The 17,775-nt window shown below is 43.4% G+C and overlaps 1 protein-coding gene across 1 annotated transcript; it reads right to left on the reverse strand.

Moving 5' to 3' along the window:
• Positions 1–16,000: 16,000 nt before the first annotated feature.
• LOC124657341 (transcription factor MYC1-like) lies at positions 16,001–16,843 on the reverse strand. Its single transcript, XM_047195911.1, has one exon. The coding sequence runs from the start codon at positions 16,841–16,843 to the stop codon at positions 16,001–16,003; it is 843 nt and encodes a 280-aa protein (XP_047051867.1).
• Positions 16,844–17,775: the final 932 nt, after the last annotated feature.

The raw sequence follows: 17,775 nt of genomic DNA on the forward strand, positions 1-17,775 counted from the left end.
GTTTTATACCGGTTGCAAAACCGGTACGAATGCCCCTCTGGAACCGGTACGAATGGACGTTTTTCTACTAGTGTGGGGACATGCGATGCAAGATTTTGTACGAGGGAGATCAATACAACGTAGCATGATTTAATGATGTGTGTGTTAATCAGTTCTCATCTTGCTTTGAGCTAGCACAAGAGGCTATGAACCATCGGAGCGACCACATTGCGAATTTTGTGACCTATGGGACGTTAGAAAAAAAAGGCGATGAAAAAGCTAGAATCTACCACTAGCTATCGGTGCAAGTTATAACATATCATTATCGTGATGGCTATTTCCTCAGTACATATATATAAGAACAAGCATAGCCATTTGATTAGAATATTCCCACATTTTTGTAATCTTCTTTGTATATGAACCTTAATGTGCAGATCACATGGTTCTTAGCATCGATTTAGAAATAGCTATTTCTCACACGCCTAAGAAATATCGGAACCTCTTCTCCTGCAAATTGCTATAGCTCGATCATCCTGTGGTTGCATTCATTTATTTTGTTAGACTTTGTACTTGCTATCGGGCTGCTAAAGTTTTATTTATTCCATGTTAATTATAAGATTAACGAGAGGCCTATACTGTGTTTCACAACACGGGGAAGAGACAAGGGTCCTGTCCACACCAGTTTGCTAATGCCCCAGTACCTGCTTTCTGCCGTGTTATAGTACATATGCAGCTCCAAGATCCAAGATCTCGCTTTGATTAATTTGTTTCTTTCTCGTTGTCTTGTTGTTCACAACCAATCGACGTACAAATGCTGTTGAGAACACAAATGCCTCAAGTACTGGGTAGATCCTCCTACACGTTCACACTATATTCGTTTCGCTCTCGTACCCCTCAAGCATACGTGCTAACAACTAACAACTTTGTCCGGTTCATTTGACAAAGATATTGGACTCAAATTATCATCCATGACTTTGACTAGCCAAATTGTCAAGTAATGCAGCATGCACCCATATTTTCAAGTAAATGCATAATGGGGAAATGGACAGCCAAGTTACTATTTTATCCAAAAGAATTGTCTTGATTTTGGTAACTCTCTACGAAACAAAATCCTAATTTGAACCAAGAAAATGCCAACAGTATCATAAGCTACCATTTGTGTTTTTTCCGTGTCCGACTGTATTTGCAATATCTGATCTGTTTCCACTCTTATTTCACCCATGTGAACCTACACTGTACATTTTCCTAACATCTATAGAGGACGAGTACATGTGTGTAATTTGTGTAGTGTGACATAATTATACTTCATCAATCCTTCCTTACATCCACTCTTGTGTATACTTCCATGCTCAGGTAGGATGTATGCTTTCTTTACCTAGCTGCGGTTAACGAAGATCGGTTCAGACCGACTTTTAATTTGCCCATCATCGTTCCCGACCAGAGGAGCCATATGTCGACCGTATAAGTATGCCGTCATGAAAAACACATGCATATGCTCAAGTAATTAACCATTGATGTTGGTAAAATAGCTTTTCAAGGGATGCATTAAAACTAATCGCTTTCCAAGTATAGCAATATATCTTTGAAATAAAGTGACCAGTGCACTATTTATTCCAGTGAAAGGACCCATGTCCTCCAGTACCATTACCAAAATAATATAATATGTTTCTTACACAACTGTTTGTCGAAAACCCCTTAAATAATGAAATATAAAACGGTAGGTTGAGAACCTCTTATTCTACTTCTATTGTAGGATAACGTTGCATAGAAAACAAAAATTTTCCTACCGCGAACACGCAATCCAAGCCAAGATGCAATCTAGAAGACGGTAGCAACGAGGGGGTATCGAGTCTCACCCTTGAAGAGATTCCAAAGCCTACAAGATGAGGCTCTTGTTGCTGCGGTAGACGATCACTTGCCGCTTGCAAAAGCGCGTAGAAGATCTTGATCACGATCGGTTCCGGCGCCACGAACGGGCAGCACCTCCGTACTCGGTCACACGTTCGGTTGTTGATGAAGACGACGTCCACCTCCCCGTTCCAGCGGGCAGCGGAAGTAGTAGCTCCTCTTGAATCCGACAAGCACGACGGCGTGGTGTCGGTGGCGGTGTAGAAGTCCGGCGGAGCTTCGCTAAGCTACGCGGGCAATATGGAGTGGAGGAGCAAAGCTAGGGTTTGGGAGGGGTGGCCGGCCACTCAAGGGGGCGGCCAGCTTATGGTCTTGGGGTGGCCGGCCCCTCCCTTGGCCCCTCATTATATAGGTGGATCCCAAGTGTTGGTGTCCAAGTCTTCGAATAAGACCCGAAACCAAAACCTTCCATAGGAGGGGAAACCTAGCCCAACTAGGACTCCCACCCAAAGGTGGGATTCCCACCTCCCATGTGGGGTGGCCGGCTCCCCTATGGTGGAGTCCACTTGGGACTCCACCCCCACTAGGGCTGGCCGGCCATGGAGGTGGAGTCCCTTGTGGACTCCACCTTCCTTGGTGGTTTCTTCCGGACTTTTCTAGAACCTTCTAGAACCTTCCATAGAATCTTCCGCGACTTTTTATTTCACATAAAATGACATCCTATATATGAATCTTATTCTCCGGACCATTCCGGAACTCCTCGTGATGTCCGGGATCTCATCCGGGACTCCGAACAAATATTCGAACTCCATTCCATAATTCAAGTACTACCATTTCAACATCCAACTTTAAGTGTGTCACCCTACGGTTCGAGAACTATGTGGACATGGTTGAGTACTCACTCCGACCAATAACCAGTAGCGGGATCTGGAGATCCATAATGGCTCCCACATATTCAACGATGACTTTAGTGATCGAATGAACCATTCACATACATTACCAATTCCCTTTGTCTCGCGATATTTTACTTGTCCGAGGTTTGATCTTCGGTATCACTCTATACCTTGTTCAACCTCGTCTCCCGACAAGTACTCTTTACTCGTACCGTGGTATGTGGTCTCTTATGAACTCATTCATATGCTTGCAAGACATTAGACGACATTCCACCGAGAGGGCCCAGAGTATATCTATCCGTCATCGGGATGGACAAATCCCACTCGTTGATCCATATGCCTCAACTCATACTTTCCGGATACTTAATCCCACCTTTATAGCCACCCATTTACGCAAAGTGGTGTTTGGTGTAATCAAAGTACCTTTCCGGTATAAGTGATTTACATGATCTCATGGTCATAAGGACTAGGTAACTATGTATCGAAAGCTTATAGCAAATAACTTAATGACGAGATCTTATGCTACGCTTAATTGGGTGTGTCCATTACATCATTCACACAATGATATAACCTTGTTATTAATAACATCCAATGTTCATGATTATGAAACTAATCATCCATTAATCAACAAGCTAGTTTAAGAGGCATACTAGGGACTTCTTGTTTGTCTACATATCACACATGTACTAATGTTTCGGTTAATACAATTCTAGCATGATATATAAACATTTATCATAAACATAAAGATATAAATAATAACCACTTTATTATTGCCTCTAGGGCATATCTCCTTCAGTCTCCCACTTGCACTAGAGTCAATAATCTAGATTACATTGTAATATACCTAACACCCATGGCATTTTGGTGTTGGTCATGCTTTGCCCTAGGGAGAGCTTTAGTCAACGGATCCGCTACATTCGGATCGGTGTGTACTTTGCAAATCTTTACTTCTCCATCTTCGATGTACTCGCGAATCGAGTGGTAACGCAGCTTGATATGCTTCAGCCTCTTGTGTGACCTTGGCTCTTGTGCATTGGCGATGGCACCCATGTTATCACAAGTAAATGATTAATGGGTCCAATGCACTAGGAACCACACCGAGCTCTACAATGAACCTCTTCATCCATACCGCTTCGATGAAGCCTCCGAAGCCGCTATGTACTCGATTCCGTTGAAGACTTCGCCACCGTGCACCGCTTCGAGCTTGCCCGACTTATCGCAGACACCATTCAATATAAACACGTACCTGCATTGTGACTTAGAGTCATCGGATCGGTGTTCCAACTTGCATCGGTGTAACTTGTTACAACGAGCTCTTGGTCACCTCCATAACAAAGAAACATATCCTTAGTTCTTTTCAAGTACTTCAGGATATTCTTGACCGCTGTCCAGATGTTCCATTCCCGGATCACTTTGATATCTCGCTAGTCAAACTAACAAACATGTGCTATATCCGGTCTTGTACATAGCATGGCATACATGATAGATCCTATCGCCGAGGCATAGGGGATGTTACTCATCCTTTCTCTTTCTTCTCGCCGTAGCCGGTCCTTGAGTTTTACTCAATACCTTGCCCGGTAACATAGGTAAGAACCCTTTCTTACTTTCGTCCATTCTAAACTTCTTTAGAATCTTGTCCAGATATGTACTCGTGATAGCCCTATTAGGCGTCTTGATCTATCTCTATAAATCTTGATGCCTAATATATACGATGCTTCACCAAGGTCTTTCATTGAAAAACTATTATTCAAATAACCCTTAACATCGCTTAATAGTTCTATATCATTCCCGATCAATAATATGTCATCTACATATAATATCAGGAATGCTACGTAGCTCCCACTCACTTTCTTGTAAATACAGGCCTCTCCATGACACTGTATAAACCCGAAGTCTTTGATCACCTTATCAAAGCGTCGGTTCCAACTTCTTGATGCTTGCTTCAGTCCATAGATTGAACGCCGAAGTTTGCATACTTTGTCAGCATTTTTAGGATCGACAAAACCTTTGGGTTGTACCATATACAACTCTTCCTCAATGTCTCCATTAAGGAACGCCGTTTTGACATCCATCTCGCCAAATCTCATAATCGAAAAATGCAGCTATTGCTAACAAAATCCTCACAGATTTTAGCTTCGCTACAGTGAGAAAGTCTCATCGTAGTCAACTCCTTGAATTTGTCGGAAACCCTTTGCGACAAGTCGAGCTTTATAGACAGTAATATTACCATCAGCATCTGTTTTTCTCTTGAAGATCCATTTATTCTCGACAGCCTTTCGGCTATCGTGTAAGTCTACCAAAGTCCATACTTTGTTATCATACATGGATCCCATTTCGGATTTCATGGCTTCTTGCCATTTGTTGGAATCTGGGCTCATCATCGCTTCTTCATACGTCGCAGTGGTCCTCATCATTGTTATCCACAATCATGACATTTAGACAAGGATCATACCAATCAGGAGTGGCACGTTCCCTTGTCGATCCGCGAGGTTCGCAGAGTTTCCTCGTTCGAAGTTTCATGATCATTATCATTAGCTTCCTCTCGTTGCCGTGTAGGCGGTACATGTACAACTTCCGGCATCGCGCTACTCGATCAACGAGTATAGATTCATCAATCTCATCGAGTTCTACTTTTCTTCCAAGTCACTTCTTTAGTGAGAAATTCTTTCTCAAGAAAAGTTCCGTTCTTAGCAACAAAGATTTTGCCTTCGGATTCGTGATAGAAAGTGTACCCTATAGTTTCCTTAGGGTATCCTATGAAGACGCATTTCTCCGCTTTGGGTTCTAGCTTGTCCGGTTGTAACTTCTTTACATAGGCTTCGCAACCCCAAACTTTCAGAACGACGACTTAGGTTTCTTATTAAACCATAATTCATACGGTGTCGTTTCTACGGATTTTGATGGTGCTCTATTTAAAGTGAATGCGGCTGTCTCTAATGCATAACTCCAAAATGATAACGGCAAATCAGTAAGAGACATCATACTACGAACCATATCTAAGAGAGTTCGATTACGACGTTCGACACACCGTTTCGTTGAGGTGTTCCTCGGCGGTGTCAATTGTGAAAGTATTCCGCATTTCTTTAAATGCATGCCAAACTCATAACTCAGATATTCACCTCCACGATCAGATCGTAGAAATTTGATCTTCTTGTTACGTTGATTTTCTACTTCACTTTGAAATTCCTTAAACTTCTCGAAAGTTTCGGATTTATGTTTCATGAAATAGATATACCAATATCTACTCGGATCATCCGTGAAGGTTAGAACATAACGATAACCACCGCGCGATGCTACGCTCATTGGTCCACATACATCGGTATGTATGATTTCCAATAAGTCGCAGCTCGCTCCATCATACCGTAAAATGGAGTCTTTGTCATTTTTCCCATTAGACATGCTTCGCATCTATCAAGTGACTCAAAGTCAAGTGATTCAAGTAATCCATCAAGTATGGAGTTTCTTCATGCGTTTCACTCCAATATGACCAAGACGACGATGCCACATATAAGTAGAATTATCATTAAGTTTAATTCGCTTAGCATCAATGTTATGTATATGCGTATCACTACTATCGAGATCTAACGAAATAAGCCATTCTTTTGTGGTGCTCGACCATAAAAGATATTATTCATAAAAATAGAACAACCATTATTCTCAGACTTGAATGAATAACCGTCTTGCATTAAACAAGATCCGGATATAATGTTCATGCTCAACGCAGTACATAATAGCAATTATTTAGGCTTAAAACTAATCCCGAAGGTAGATGTAGAGGAAGTGTGCCGATCGCGATCACATTGACCTTGGATCCATTTCCAACGCGCATCGTCACTTCATCTTTCAGCAGTTGTCGTTTATTCTTTAGTTCCTGTTTCGAGTTACAAATATGAGCAACCGAACCAAGTATCAAATACCCGTGTACTAGAACGAGAACTAGTGAGATAAACATCTATAACATGTATATCGGATATACCTTCTTTCTTCTTCTTGACAAGGCCGCTCTTCGTATCAGCCGGATACTTGGAGCAATTACGCTTCCGTTGTCCCTTCTCCTTGCGTAATAGCACTCAAGCATCGGGCTTAGGGCCGTTCTTAGGTTTCATAGGAGGCGTGGCAGCTTTCTTGCCACCCTTCTTGAATTTTCCCTTAGACTTGCCCTCGTTTCTTGAAACTGGTGGTCTTGTTGACCATCAACACTTGGTGCTCTTTCTTGATCTCAATCTCGAGCAGCTTTTAGCATGCCAAAGAGTTCAGGTAACTCCTTGTTCATGTTCTCGCATATTGTAGTTCATCACAAAGTTCTTGTAACTTGGTGGCAGTGATTGAAGGACACGATTAATCCCCAGTCTGTTAGGAATCACTATTCCCAAGTCACTGAGTTTCTTCGCATGCCCGGTCATGGCGAGCATGTGCTCACTAACGGAGCTGCCTTCTTCCATCATACAACTGAAGAAATGTTTCGATGCTTCATAGCATTCCATGGCCGCATGAGTCTCGAATATAGCTTTCAGCTCATTCATCAACTCATGAGGATCATGGTGCTCAAAACGTTTTTGAAGATCGGATTCCAGATCGCACAGGATGGCACACCGAACTTGAGAGTACCGAGTTTTCCGAGTCGCGTAAACAGCTTTTACTTCATCGGATTCATCTTCTCGCAGGAGGGTCACCTAGCGGTGCATCAAGCACAAATTGCGGATTTCCGCCGAGAGGAAGATCCTCACATGACGGAACCAGATCGGTGAAGTTGCTACCGTTGCTCTTAAGTTTCTCTTTCTCTAGGAACCGATTAAAATTGATTGGGGACGCCATCTCTACAACATATATTTGCAATAGTTTAGACTAAGTTTATGACAAATTGAGTTCAAATTTTAATTCAACATAATTAAAAACCTAAGTGAACTCCCACTCAAAACAATATCCCTCGCATTGTCTTAGTGATCACACGAACCAAATCCACCGCACCTAAACCCGATCATCACGAGAAAAGGTGTGATTTCAATGGCGAACACTCAAAGTGTTCATCATATCAACCATATGATTCATGCTCTACCTTTCGGTATCACGTGTTCCGAGACCATGTCTGTACATGCTAGGCTCGTCAAGGCCACCTTAGTATCCGCATGTGCAAAACTGTCTTGCACCCGTTGTATGTACTTATCGAATCTATCACATCCGATCATCACGAGATGCTTCGAAAACGATAAGACTTGATAACGGTGCTACTAAGGATGAACACTTTATTATCTTGAGATTTTAGTGAGGGATCATCTTATAATGCTACCGTCGCGATCTAAGCAAAATAAGATGCATAAAAGGATTAACATCACATGCAGTTCATATGTGATATGATATGGCCCTTTTGTCTTTGCGCCTTTGATCTTCATCTCCAAAGCACGGACATGATCTCCATCATCTTCGGGCATGATCTCCATCATCGTCGGCGAAGCACCAAGGTCAATGGCACCGTCTTCATGATTGTCCTCCATGTAGCAACTATTACAACTACTTTGAAAAACTACTCAACATGAAATTTAAAGACAACCATAAGGCTCCTGCCGGTTTCCACAATACAATAATGATCATCTCATACATATTCATCATCACATTATGGCCATATCACATCACCAAACCCTGCAAAAACAAGTTAGACGCTCTCTAATTTGGTTTGCATATTTTACGTGGTTTAGGGTTTTCGATATAGATCTAATCTACCTACGAACATGAACCACAACGTTGATACTAATGTTGTCAATAGAAGAGTAAATTGAATCTTTACTATAGTAGGAGAGACAGACACCCGCAAAGCCTCTTATGCAATACAAGTTGCATGTCGAACGAGGAACAAGTCTCATGAACGCGGTCATGTAAAGTTAGTCCGAGCCGCTTCATCCCACTATGCCATAAAGATGCAAAGTACTCAAACTAAAGATAACAAGAGCATCAACGCCCACAAACCATTGTGTTCTACTCGTGCAACCATCTATGCATAGACATGGCTCTGATACCACTGTAGGATAACGTTGCATAGAAAACAAAAATTTTCCTACCGCGAACACGCAATCCAAGCCAAGATGCAATCTAGAAGACGGTAGCAACGAGGGGGTATCGAGTCTCACCCTTGAAGAGATTCCAAAGCCTACAAGATGAGGCTCTTGTTGCTGCGGTAGACGATCACTTGCCGCTTGCAAAAGCGCGTAGAAGATCTTGATCACGATCGGTTCCGGCGCCACGAACGGGCAAGCACCTCCGTACTCGGTCACACGTTCGGTTGTTGATGAAGACGACGTCCACCTCCCCGTTCCGGCCGGGCAGCGGAAGTAGTAGCTCCTCTTGAATCCGACGGCACGACGGCGTGGTGTCGGTGGCGGTGTAGAAGTCCGGCGGAGCTTCGCTAAGCTACGCGGGCAATATGGAGTGGAGGAGCAAAGCTAGGGTTTGGGAGGGGGTGGCCGGCCACTCAAGGGGGGGCGGCCAGCTTATGGTCTTGGGGTGGCCGGCCCCCTCCCTTGGCCCCTCATTATATAGGTGGATCCCAAGTGTTGGTGTCCAAGTCTTCGAATAAGACCCGAAACCAAAACCTTCCATAGGAGGGGGAAACCTAGCCCAACTAGGACTCCCACCCAAAGGTGGGATTCCCACCTCCCATGTGGGGGTGGCCGGCCCCCTATGGTGGAGTCCACTTGGGACTCCACCCCCACTAGGGCTGGCCGGCCATGGAGGTGGAGTCCCTTGTGGACTCCACCTTCCTTGGTGGTTTCTTCCGGACTTTTCTAGAACCTTCTAGAACCTTCCATAGAATCTTCCGCGACTTTTTATTTCACATAAAATGACATCCTATATATGAATCTTATTCTCCGGACCATTCCGGAACTCCTCGTGATGTCCGGGATCTCATCCGGGACTCCGAACAAATATTCGAACTCCATTCCATAATTCAAGTACTACCATTTCAACATCCAACTTTAAGTGTGTCACCCTACGGTTCGAGAACTATGTGGACATGGTTGAGTACTCACTCCGACCAATAACCGATAGCGGGATCCGGAGATCCATAATGGCTCCCACATATTCAACGATGACTTTAGTGATCGAATGAACCATTCACATACATTACCAATTCCCTTTGTCTCGCGATATTTTACTTGTCCGAGGTTTGATCTTCGGTATCACTCTATACCTTGTTCAACCTCGTCTCCTCACAAGTACTCTTTACTCGTACCGTGGTATGTGGTCTCTTATGAACTCATTCATATGCTTGCAAGACATTAGACGACATTCCACCGAGAGGGCCCAGAGTATATCTATCCGTCATCGGGATGGACAAATCCCATCGTTGATCCATATGCCTCAACTCATACTTTCCGGATACTTAATCCCACCTTTATAGCCACCCATTTACGCAGTGGTGTTTGGTGTAATCAAAGTACCTTTCCGGTATAAGTGATTTACATGATCTCATGGTCATAAGGACTAGGTAACTATGTATCGAAAGCTTATAGCAAATAACTTAATGACGAGATCTTATGCTACGCTTAATTGGGTGTGTCCATTACATCATTCACACAATGATATAACCTTGTTATTAATAACATCCAATGTTCATGATTATGAAACTAATCATCCATTAATCAACAAGCTAGTTTAAGAGGCATACTAGGGACTTCTTGTTTGTCTACATATCACACATGTACTAATGTTTCGGTTAATACAATTCTAGCATGATATATAAACATTTATCATAAACATAAAGATATAAATAATAACCACTTTATTATTGCCTCTAGGGCATATCTCCTTCATCTATATCAATACCGGTTCTGAAAATATTATAGCACTGTAGATATCAATCTTTAGACTAAGCTCTATTAACACAGCTTCCTCCAACCGCGCGACAACAAGAGAAATCCATTGGACACCTCTCTGGATAGTAAATTGCCTTGTCATATTGGGGTATGTAACTTGAGTATTGTATCTTCTGAGACCGAACATATTTATTGAGCTATATATTAAGAAAATCAGTAAAATCAAGTTATTTGGAGGATCTTAGTTTAGCATAATGTTTTGGAACCGATCTCCATTCCTTGCCTTCCATATAGACCAAATGAGAAGGCCACATGGAAAGATTTATCATCTGAAGTTTTACAAAGTGCAAAGAGTGTACCGAAGCTCAACCAGAGCAATAGAAAATACTTGTATCACCTACGCATCACAAATTCTTTACTGGACCTCTACCCATATCCCAAGTTACCGTCTCTAAATGGATGCAACCAAATTTCATAGACTCCCACTACTCCATATGGTGCAGAAAGGACCGCATATAGTCCAGTATGTAGCCTTGGGAACAACCTGTACAAATTGGGAAACTCTTATCTTGCTAACAACAACATTGTGTATTTATTGTGAACAACTATAGGTAGTGTGTATGCACACCAATGATCTGCTTGGGTCAGCTCTAAATCCATGTAATGTTCGAATGCATGATTAAAGGACTGAGAATACTAAAACATTGATTTCTTATTTTCCTCTTATGTCTAAGTAGTATTTGGTGTTAGTTTAGGTCTAAGAGAAAAGCTTAGGGCATATCCAACGGGGCGATCCAAATTGGCGACTCAAATGGTTGAACTTTTTCGTTTGGGTTGGCCCGCGATACAGGTTTTGGGTGGCGGTCCAGCCTACCAGGCCAGTGTGTCCAGCGACGCAACCCATTGTGTCCGCGCTGGCCATTGGCATTCAAATTTGAGCATCATATTTACAACAAAGTGATAGCGATAACCAAAATAAATGTTGTTCATAAACGTGAATTGTTCACAATGATACAACCACATAGTTTCACAAACAAGAGAATTGAAATCAAATATCAAATGAGATCAGCCAGGTTGGTTTTCCACATGAATCCACATATGCTGAATTGATGAGTGGAATTTATGTACACTTTTGGAGCACACGTTATGCATTGTTTCCACTCATCTCATGCTTAATCTAGATACAACTATGCCTATTACTAGTAAATCTACATGTGTACTTGCAGTTATCATCAATCAAATTTGCTTGAAGGCCTTCATGAGTGGTCACTTCATCTGCACAAGCATATGTAGCTGGTCGGTCCATGAATGCATCATCAATGTCCATGCCTATTCCCGTGCAACCCAAGAGAAAGAAGTTTGGACTCTCTCATACCTCAAACTCGTTTGGCGCCTAGACGAGCAGGTAGTGGGCGCACGGGCTAGCGACGTGCCGGCCAAGCGTGTGGATGGAGAGTTGGTTGCCTGGCCGGTGGCGGGATGGATGGACGCCAGTAGGCATTCAACTTTGGCAACACGCAGGGTATGCGTCGGTGTTGGAAATGGGGGAAGTCGCGACGATGTCTGGGCACAACAACTATCGGTTAGCCCTTCTGACGATGGTGCAAAATGGCGGCCAGAGAACGTGGTTTCTAGACACCATGATCCGCTTGGAACTGGAGATGGCAACGGCTACCCAGAGCGTAGATGGCGTCGCTGCATGCATGCCTGGGGTGGTGGCAAAGATGGCGTGCGAGGGTTTGGGGGCATGGGAGTAGCTTCTGTCTGTCTTGTGTGCCACTAACGGGAGGTCCTGGGGTGGCCAAAGGGAGGACACGTGTGCTGTCTGGCCCGACACATCGACGGCCCAAATTTGGTGGATGGATGTGTCGGTCCCCGCGAGTCGGTCCATTTAGGTCGTGTTGCTCGAGCTGCGCTGTCTGTCTACCAGTTCGTGTAGACCGTTTCACACAGCCTAGGACAGGATGGGTCATCCCTCTAGAGATGCCCTTATGTGTAGCCTACCTATGGTGTAATTTCGCATATAATCTAGTGTTCAAAGGAAATATACTTTCTCGTTCCATGCTTTTGTTGTTATTATAGAGAAAATTTGTTGCTTATATTTATTAGGATTTTTATATTTCTTACATTTTTTAGGGCATTTTGTATCGAACACATCAAATGGAGGTTAAGCTCCATGTAGCTATTTTTTAAAGAAAAATAAAAACTTCACTCTTTTTACTTTGACAAATCTAAATAAGAAAACGTGTGCAAATTTGTATATCTAGTACGTACATGCAAATTTTTTATCGAAAAATGCTCTAGTTTGTGACCTACAAACAAAAAACCAATGTGAAGAATAAAAATATTCTTTGAATGCCTACTTAGTGTCACGTTTTTCTGATTTCGCGGAATCTAACATACGACATATAAATTTTACATGTACATATAAATTATCTTTATGTATATATACAGAAAAGGATTTTTAAATAAATAAATATAAGTTTTAGTTGTTGAAAAATAAAGAGGTAAATATCCACACTTGACGATCCTGTGGGCCTGCGGAACCCTTACCTATCTGTCAAACACTACGATTGTTAGCCCTTGCTGGGCCCTGAAATGATTCGCGTGCCCCAGGCCCCTACTCACTGCAAAGCGTGTTTGCTACAGGCAAACCAATTTGGTACGCATGCAACGGAGGCTCAATTATTTCACTTGCTCGATTTTGTTTTCAACTTCTTCAGTCCATACATGTTGGTAGCAACAGTATACATCAGACAAGTACTGGCACCAAACAAGCATCAACCATCACCAAACACCTGCTGCACAGTGCCACGGATTTATCTGCAACCGAGCTAGGGCTCTCTTGGAAGAGCACATCTACCAACAGTAAACTGTATTGTCTGTTGTGTCATACTAGGAAGCACTCGCACGACGACACGACGTGCCCGTTCGGTAATCATAAGGTGATTAATAACAAAACTATATCAATAGCATTTTTTCTCGAATAGAAGAGGCGACCCATAATGTAGTAATTTTTGTTGAACATATTGTGGTAGAAGGTAGTAGTATTCCCCTAAGGTAATTATGAGGCAATAAACAAAATATATTAATATCGTTTTTGAATAAAAGAGGCGATGAATAGTGGAATATTTTGTTTGAGAACGTAGCTATAGAAGAAGGTAGCTAAAAATAGATAGGTACGATCGAGAGATTACTGCTGGAGATTGCTGCCCGTGCACCTTTTGAAAGTACGACTAAAATGTTAGCGTTAAAAATTATTGCTCGTGCACCTTTGAAAATTACTGCTGGAAAATAAGACATCGTGAAAAAGTATTGTCAAATAATATCATAGGGAGATGCTGATGATTTGCGTTGAATAACTACCGGCGCGGCGATGAAAGATTAATATCGAATAATCATTGTTGAGGTCGGAGATCCGTGTGGAGAAATAGACATCAAAGAAGTAAACAAATCACATTCGAAATAAACAGGGTGAAATCACGCCAAGGAACGTGTGTCAAAAAATTATTCCTAAAGAATAGAATAGGAACAATGAGATATTATATTAGTGCTGGAGAAATACGGTCTAAAAATTACTCACCATCGAGGAGGTACCGTGAGATAACTACCAATTGGAAATTACGGCCGAGAAGTTATCTTGAAAAGTTACTGTAAAAAAATAAAAGGAAAAAACGTAAAAAAGTAGTTACATGTTTTTTTACAAAAGGATGAAGTGGCGAGCTCTGATGGAAGAAAATGCGCCTCTGCAGTGCCAAGCCATGGAGCATTGTGATTTGTGAGGGTCTCATTTCCTCCACCCTTAATATATAGATAGAAAGTTTGTTGTTGCTAAATAGTGTCGTGTTGAAATATGTAATCTAGTTACTGCAGATTTTTCACAGTAATTTGTTGGTAATATACTAGTTTTACTGAAAGTGTTTTTCAGTAGGGGTGTATTTTACGATCCAAAGCATGCTTGCACTTTTTACTTAAGGAAAATAAAAAGATGTGACTTTAAGTTTTAGAAAATAATGAAAAAAAAATCGCATATGTACCTATGGACTATGGTTGTATTCTACCCACCAGTGATTTTTTGTGTGTCAGGTATAACATGGTTTTGATGTTAACGAAAAAAATCAACATTGAGATGCCACGGAGCAATTTTTATGCATCAATTTTGTTCTGTATCCATGGGAAGATGGAATGCATGTTCTTGCACCATAACAACGTCTACATGCGCAGTATTCAGTCATCTACATGTGTGATTAGTATTTGAAAGTTTTTGAAGAAATAAATTACTATGACTATTTAGCGAAGACCAAGAGCTCGGGAGTATATTTAGTGTCTGTCAGACGGCCACAATATGTAAAACAGAAATAAATAAAGTGCTTTTGCAAACAAAAAAAAAGGTGGTCTTAGTTTGCACATTTATGTTACATGTTGCAAACAGAGCTTGGCTTTGGTGGTTAGGTCCCTTGTGGTGGAACTAGCCCATCCATGTTCAAGTCCTAGACTTGACATGGGTGTTTGCATTTACCTGGATTTATTCCAGGATTTAACCGGCGCTATGCTTTCATTGGTAGGTGACGTGCCCGTCAACAGCGAGACGCCAGTGGTGACTTCGTCAACCTCAAGATATGCCGGCTCAGTCCCTCGGAGGTGCTCATAGGGGTAGGGTTCATAGGGGTGTTTGTGAGCGTCTGCGTTGTACTGTGTTCTCAAAAAAAAATTACGGCCCAGCTAATGGGTGAAACAGTCTGCCTAGGAAGTACACGTCACATGTCTAAATTAACTTTAAAATCCTTATGCCACAAGAAACTGCTTAGTGCCTTTTTACTCACACATCCAAAGTGCCCGAGTTAGAAAAGGGTTTGCGAACAAAATTTACTTGGGCGTGATTCAACGGATAATTGGTTGCAACACATATAGAAAACACTTCATGATGTCGAGCTAATGACAAGTTGCTCTTGAATGGAGTACAAAGGAGAAAGGACCATGCAAACGATAGGCTGGTTCTCCAAATTTCTGGAAAACTCTCCAAATTTCTGGAAAATTCACTGCATTCGATTCATATATCCCATTTGATGGATTTTAGGCTGGTTATCTTAAACCATACAATCATTCCTTCCAGCATAAGATACGCAAACCAACATATATACATGTGAACATACTGCATTTCACAATAGCTTATAGCAATCACACTCCCTAAAAATTAAAAATAAACAATTTAATAACAAGCATAATAGTACACACATGCGTGCGTACACCGCAGCAGGGCCTGGCACAAACCCTACATATCGATCCAGACAAACCTACATCGGTCTTTGTTACAGATCTTGGAGCCGATCGAGCGATGAATGGATGAAATTGCTTGACTTATTCCACGGGCAACACAAAGCAGGAGAACAGATTTACCATGGCATCGATCGTACGTAGGAGTTTGTCTTGAACTGAATCTGTTCACGTGAAAACATTGGGGAGCTCTAGCCTCTAGGCGCTGTCGTGTAGCCGCTGGAGCAGCGCGGAGCGGAGTGCGGCGCCGTCGTCATGCTGCAGCGCGGCCGGCACCTCCACGACGACATCTTGCACGGTGACGCCCAGCACGCGGCTCACGCACGCGTGCTGCACCGGCAGCTCCAGCGACCGGAGCGTGCCCATCAGCCGCGCCGGCGCGTGCGGGGCGGATCCCGCTGCCGTCGTTACGCGCAGCGCTGCCGCGTCCCGCCCTACCATCCGCACCTCCACCGCCTCGTCGCCAGCATGGAGGTCATGGAAGGAGGCGCCGCCGCCGCGGTAAGCTGCGCTCGTCTCCCACCTCGCGGCGGTCACCTGCTTGCTCTCGTCCTCGAGCCGCGCCACGCGGGCGCGCAGCTCGGCGATGTAGGCTGCGGCGTCGGCGAGGAGGGAGGCCTTGTCCATGCGGGACACGGTGGGCACGGCAGCGCGGAGGTCGCAGAAGCGGCGGTTCAGCTTGTCGCGGCGTTGCCGCTCCGCCTCCACGTGGCTGACGAGGGGCCCCTCGGGGCGGGGCCCGGGCTTCCGCCCACGCCGCTTCGTCGCCGCCCGCGGCGTTGAGGACGTCGAGACGGAGAGGCTCTCCGGCGGCAGCTCGGGGAGCTCGGAGTCCGGGGAGACCAAGGACCCCGCGGGCCATAGGTTTCCGTCCTCGTTCTTGGCTCCCACCATGATATCGCCTAGTAGCCATTGCTCGGGGACCTCGCAGGAGTCGAACTCGAGAAACTGGTGGCTGCTCTCGAGGTCGGCTGGCGAGAACTGGGAAGGGGGCGACGGCGGGAAGTAGATAGAGCACGGGGAGCGGAGCTCGTCGTCCATGTCCTGCACTGCCAATACGCGCGTACACGGAGATGCGGCATCGTTCAACTATATATGCTCATATTTATACCGGCGGCACATTTACGGTTAAGACCTCGGAGAGAAGTTTATGTCACGGAAGGGCTCGGTCCTTTACCATTTTTCTGCCCCCATAAGCTACAAATACGAATTTTGGGGCCCACAAGTTATAGGGTTCATGACTACCATGTTCCACTGCTTATTTCGTCCTCATAGTCTTAGAAGTTTGACGAGCTTGGAACTCATAGCGATACTAGCTAATTGGGATTCAAACTCTCAAAGAAATGTGCAAGTCTAGAGAGCAAAACCGCTACCACCGAAGTGAAACTCGGTAAGCACTGAGCATCAAAACTGCGACTTGGCTAAACTTCACGATCCGTTCACAGTTTCATATCGAGTTTTGATGCTCAACACCTAGGAAGATTAAGGATTTTTTTTTTCCTGAACTCTTGATACAGAGGCCATTCTCGGCTTTACAGCTTTCAACATCACTGATAACACACTTTCAAGCCTGAGTGAGGTTGTAGCTAAAACTTTTAGGGTACGTGATTGAGAGATTTATTGGGATTAATCATGTTCTTGACACGAGAGCAGCTTCACTAAAGGCAGCTTTGGATGGTATGTTTCTTGATCATGGCTTGTCTATGTCCAAATTGAGAGGGCAAGGGTATGATGGAGCTTCTAACATGAGAGGGCAATTTCGTGGCTTGCAAAGGTTAATACTGGATGAAAATCCATATGCATTTTTCATTCATTGCTTTGCCCATCAATTGCAGTTAGTGGTTGTTGCAGTGGCCAAGTGTTGTTCCTCCATATTGGATTTTTTTAACAACACCACTTTGATTGGCAATACTGTTAATGCTTCTTGTAAAAGACATGATGAAATAGCCCAACATCAACATGACACAATGGTC

Source organism: Lolium rigidum, chromosome 5 (assembly GCF_022539505.1).
Source record: "Lolium rigidum isolate FL_2022 chromosome 5, APGP_CSIRO_Lrig_0.1, whole genome shotgun sequence".
NCBI classification, from domain to species: Eukaryota; Viridiplantae; Streptophyta; class Magnoliopsida; order Poales; family Poaceae; genus Lolium; species Lolium rigidum.

Bases quoted from the DNA above. Each gene is read 5' to 3' on its own strand.
- LOC124657341 (XM_047195911.1), bottom strand. From the start codon at position 16,843: ATGGACGACGAGCTCCGCTCCCCGTGCTCTATCTACTTCCCGCCGTCG.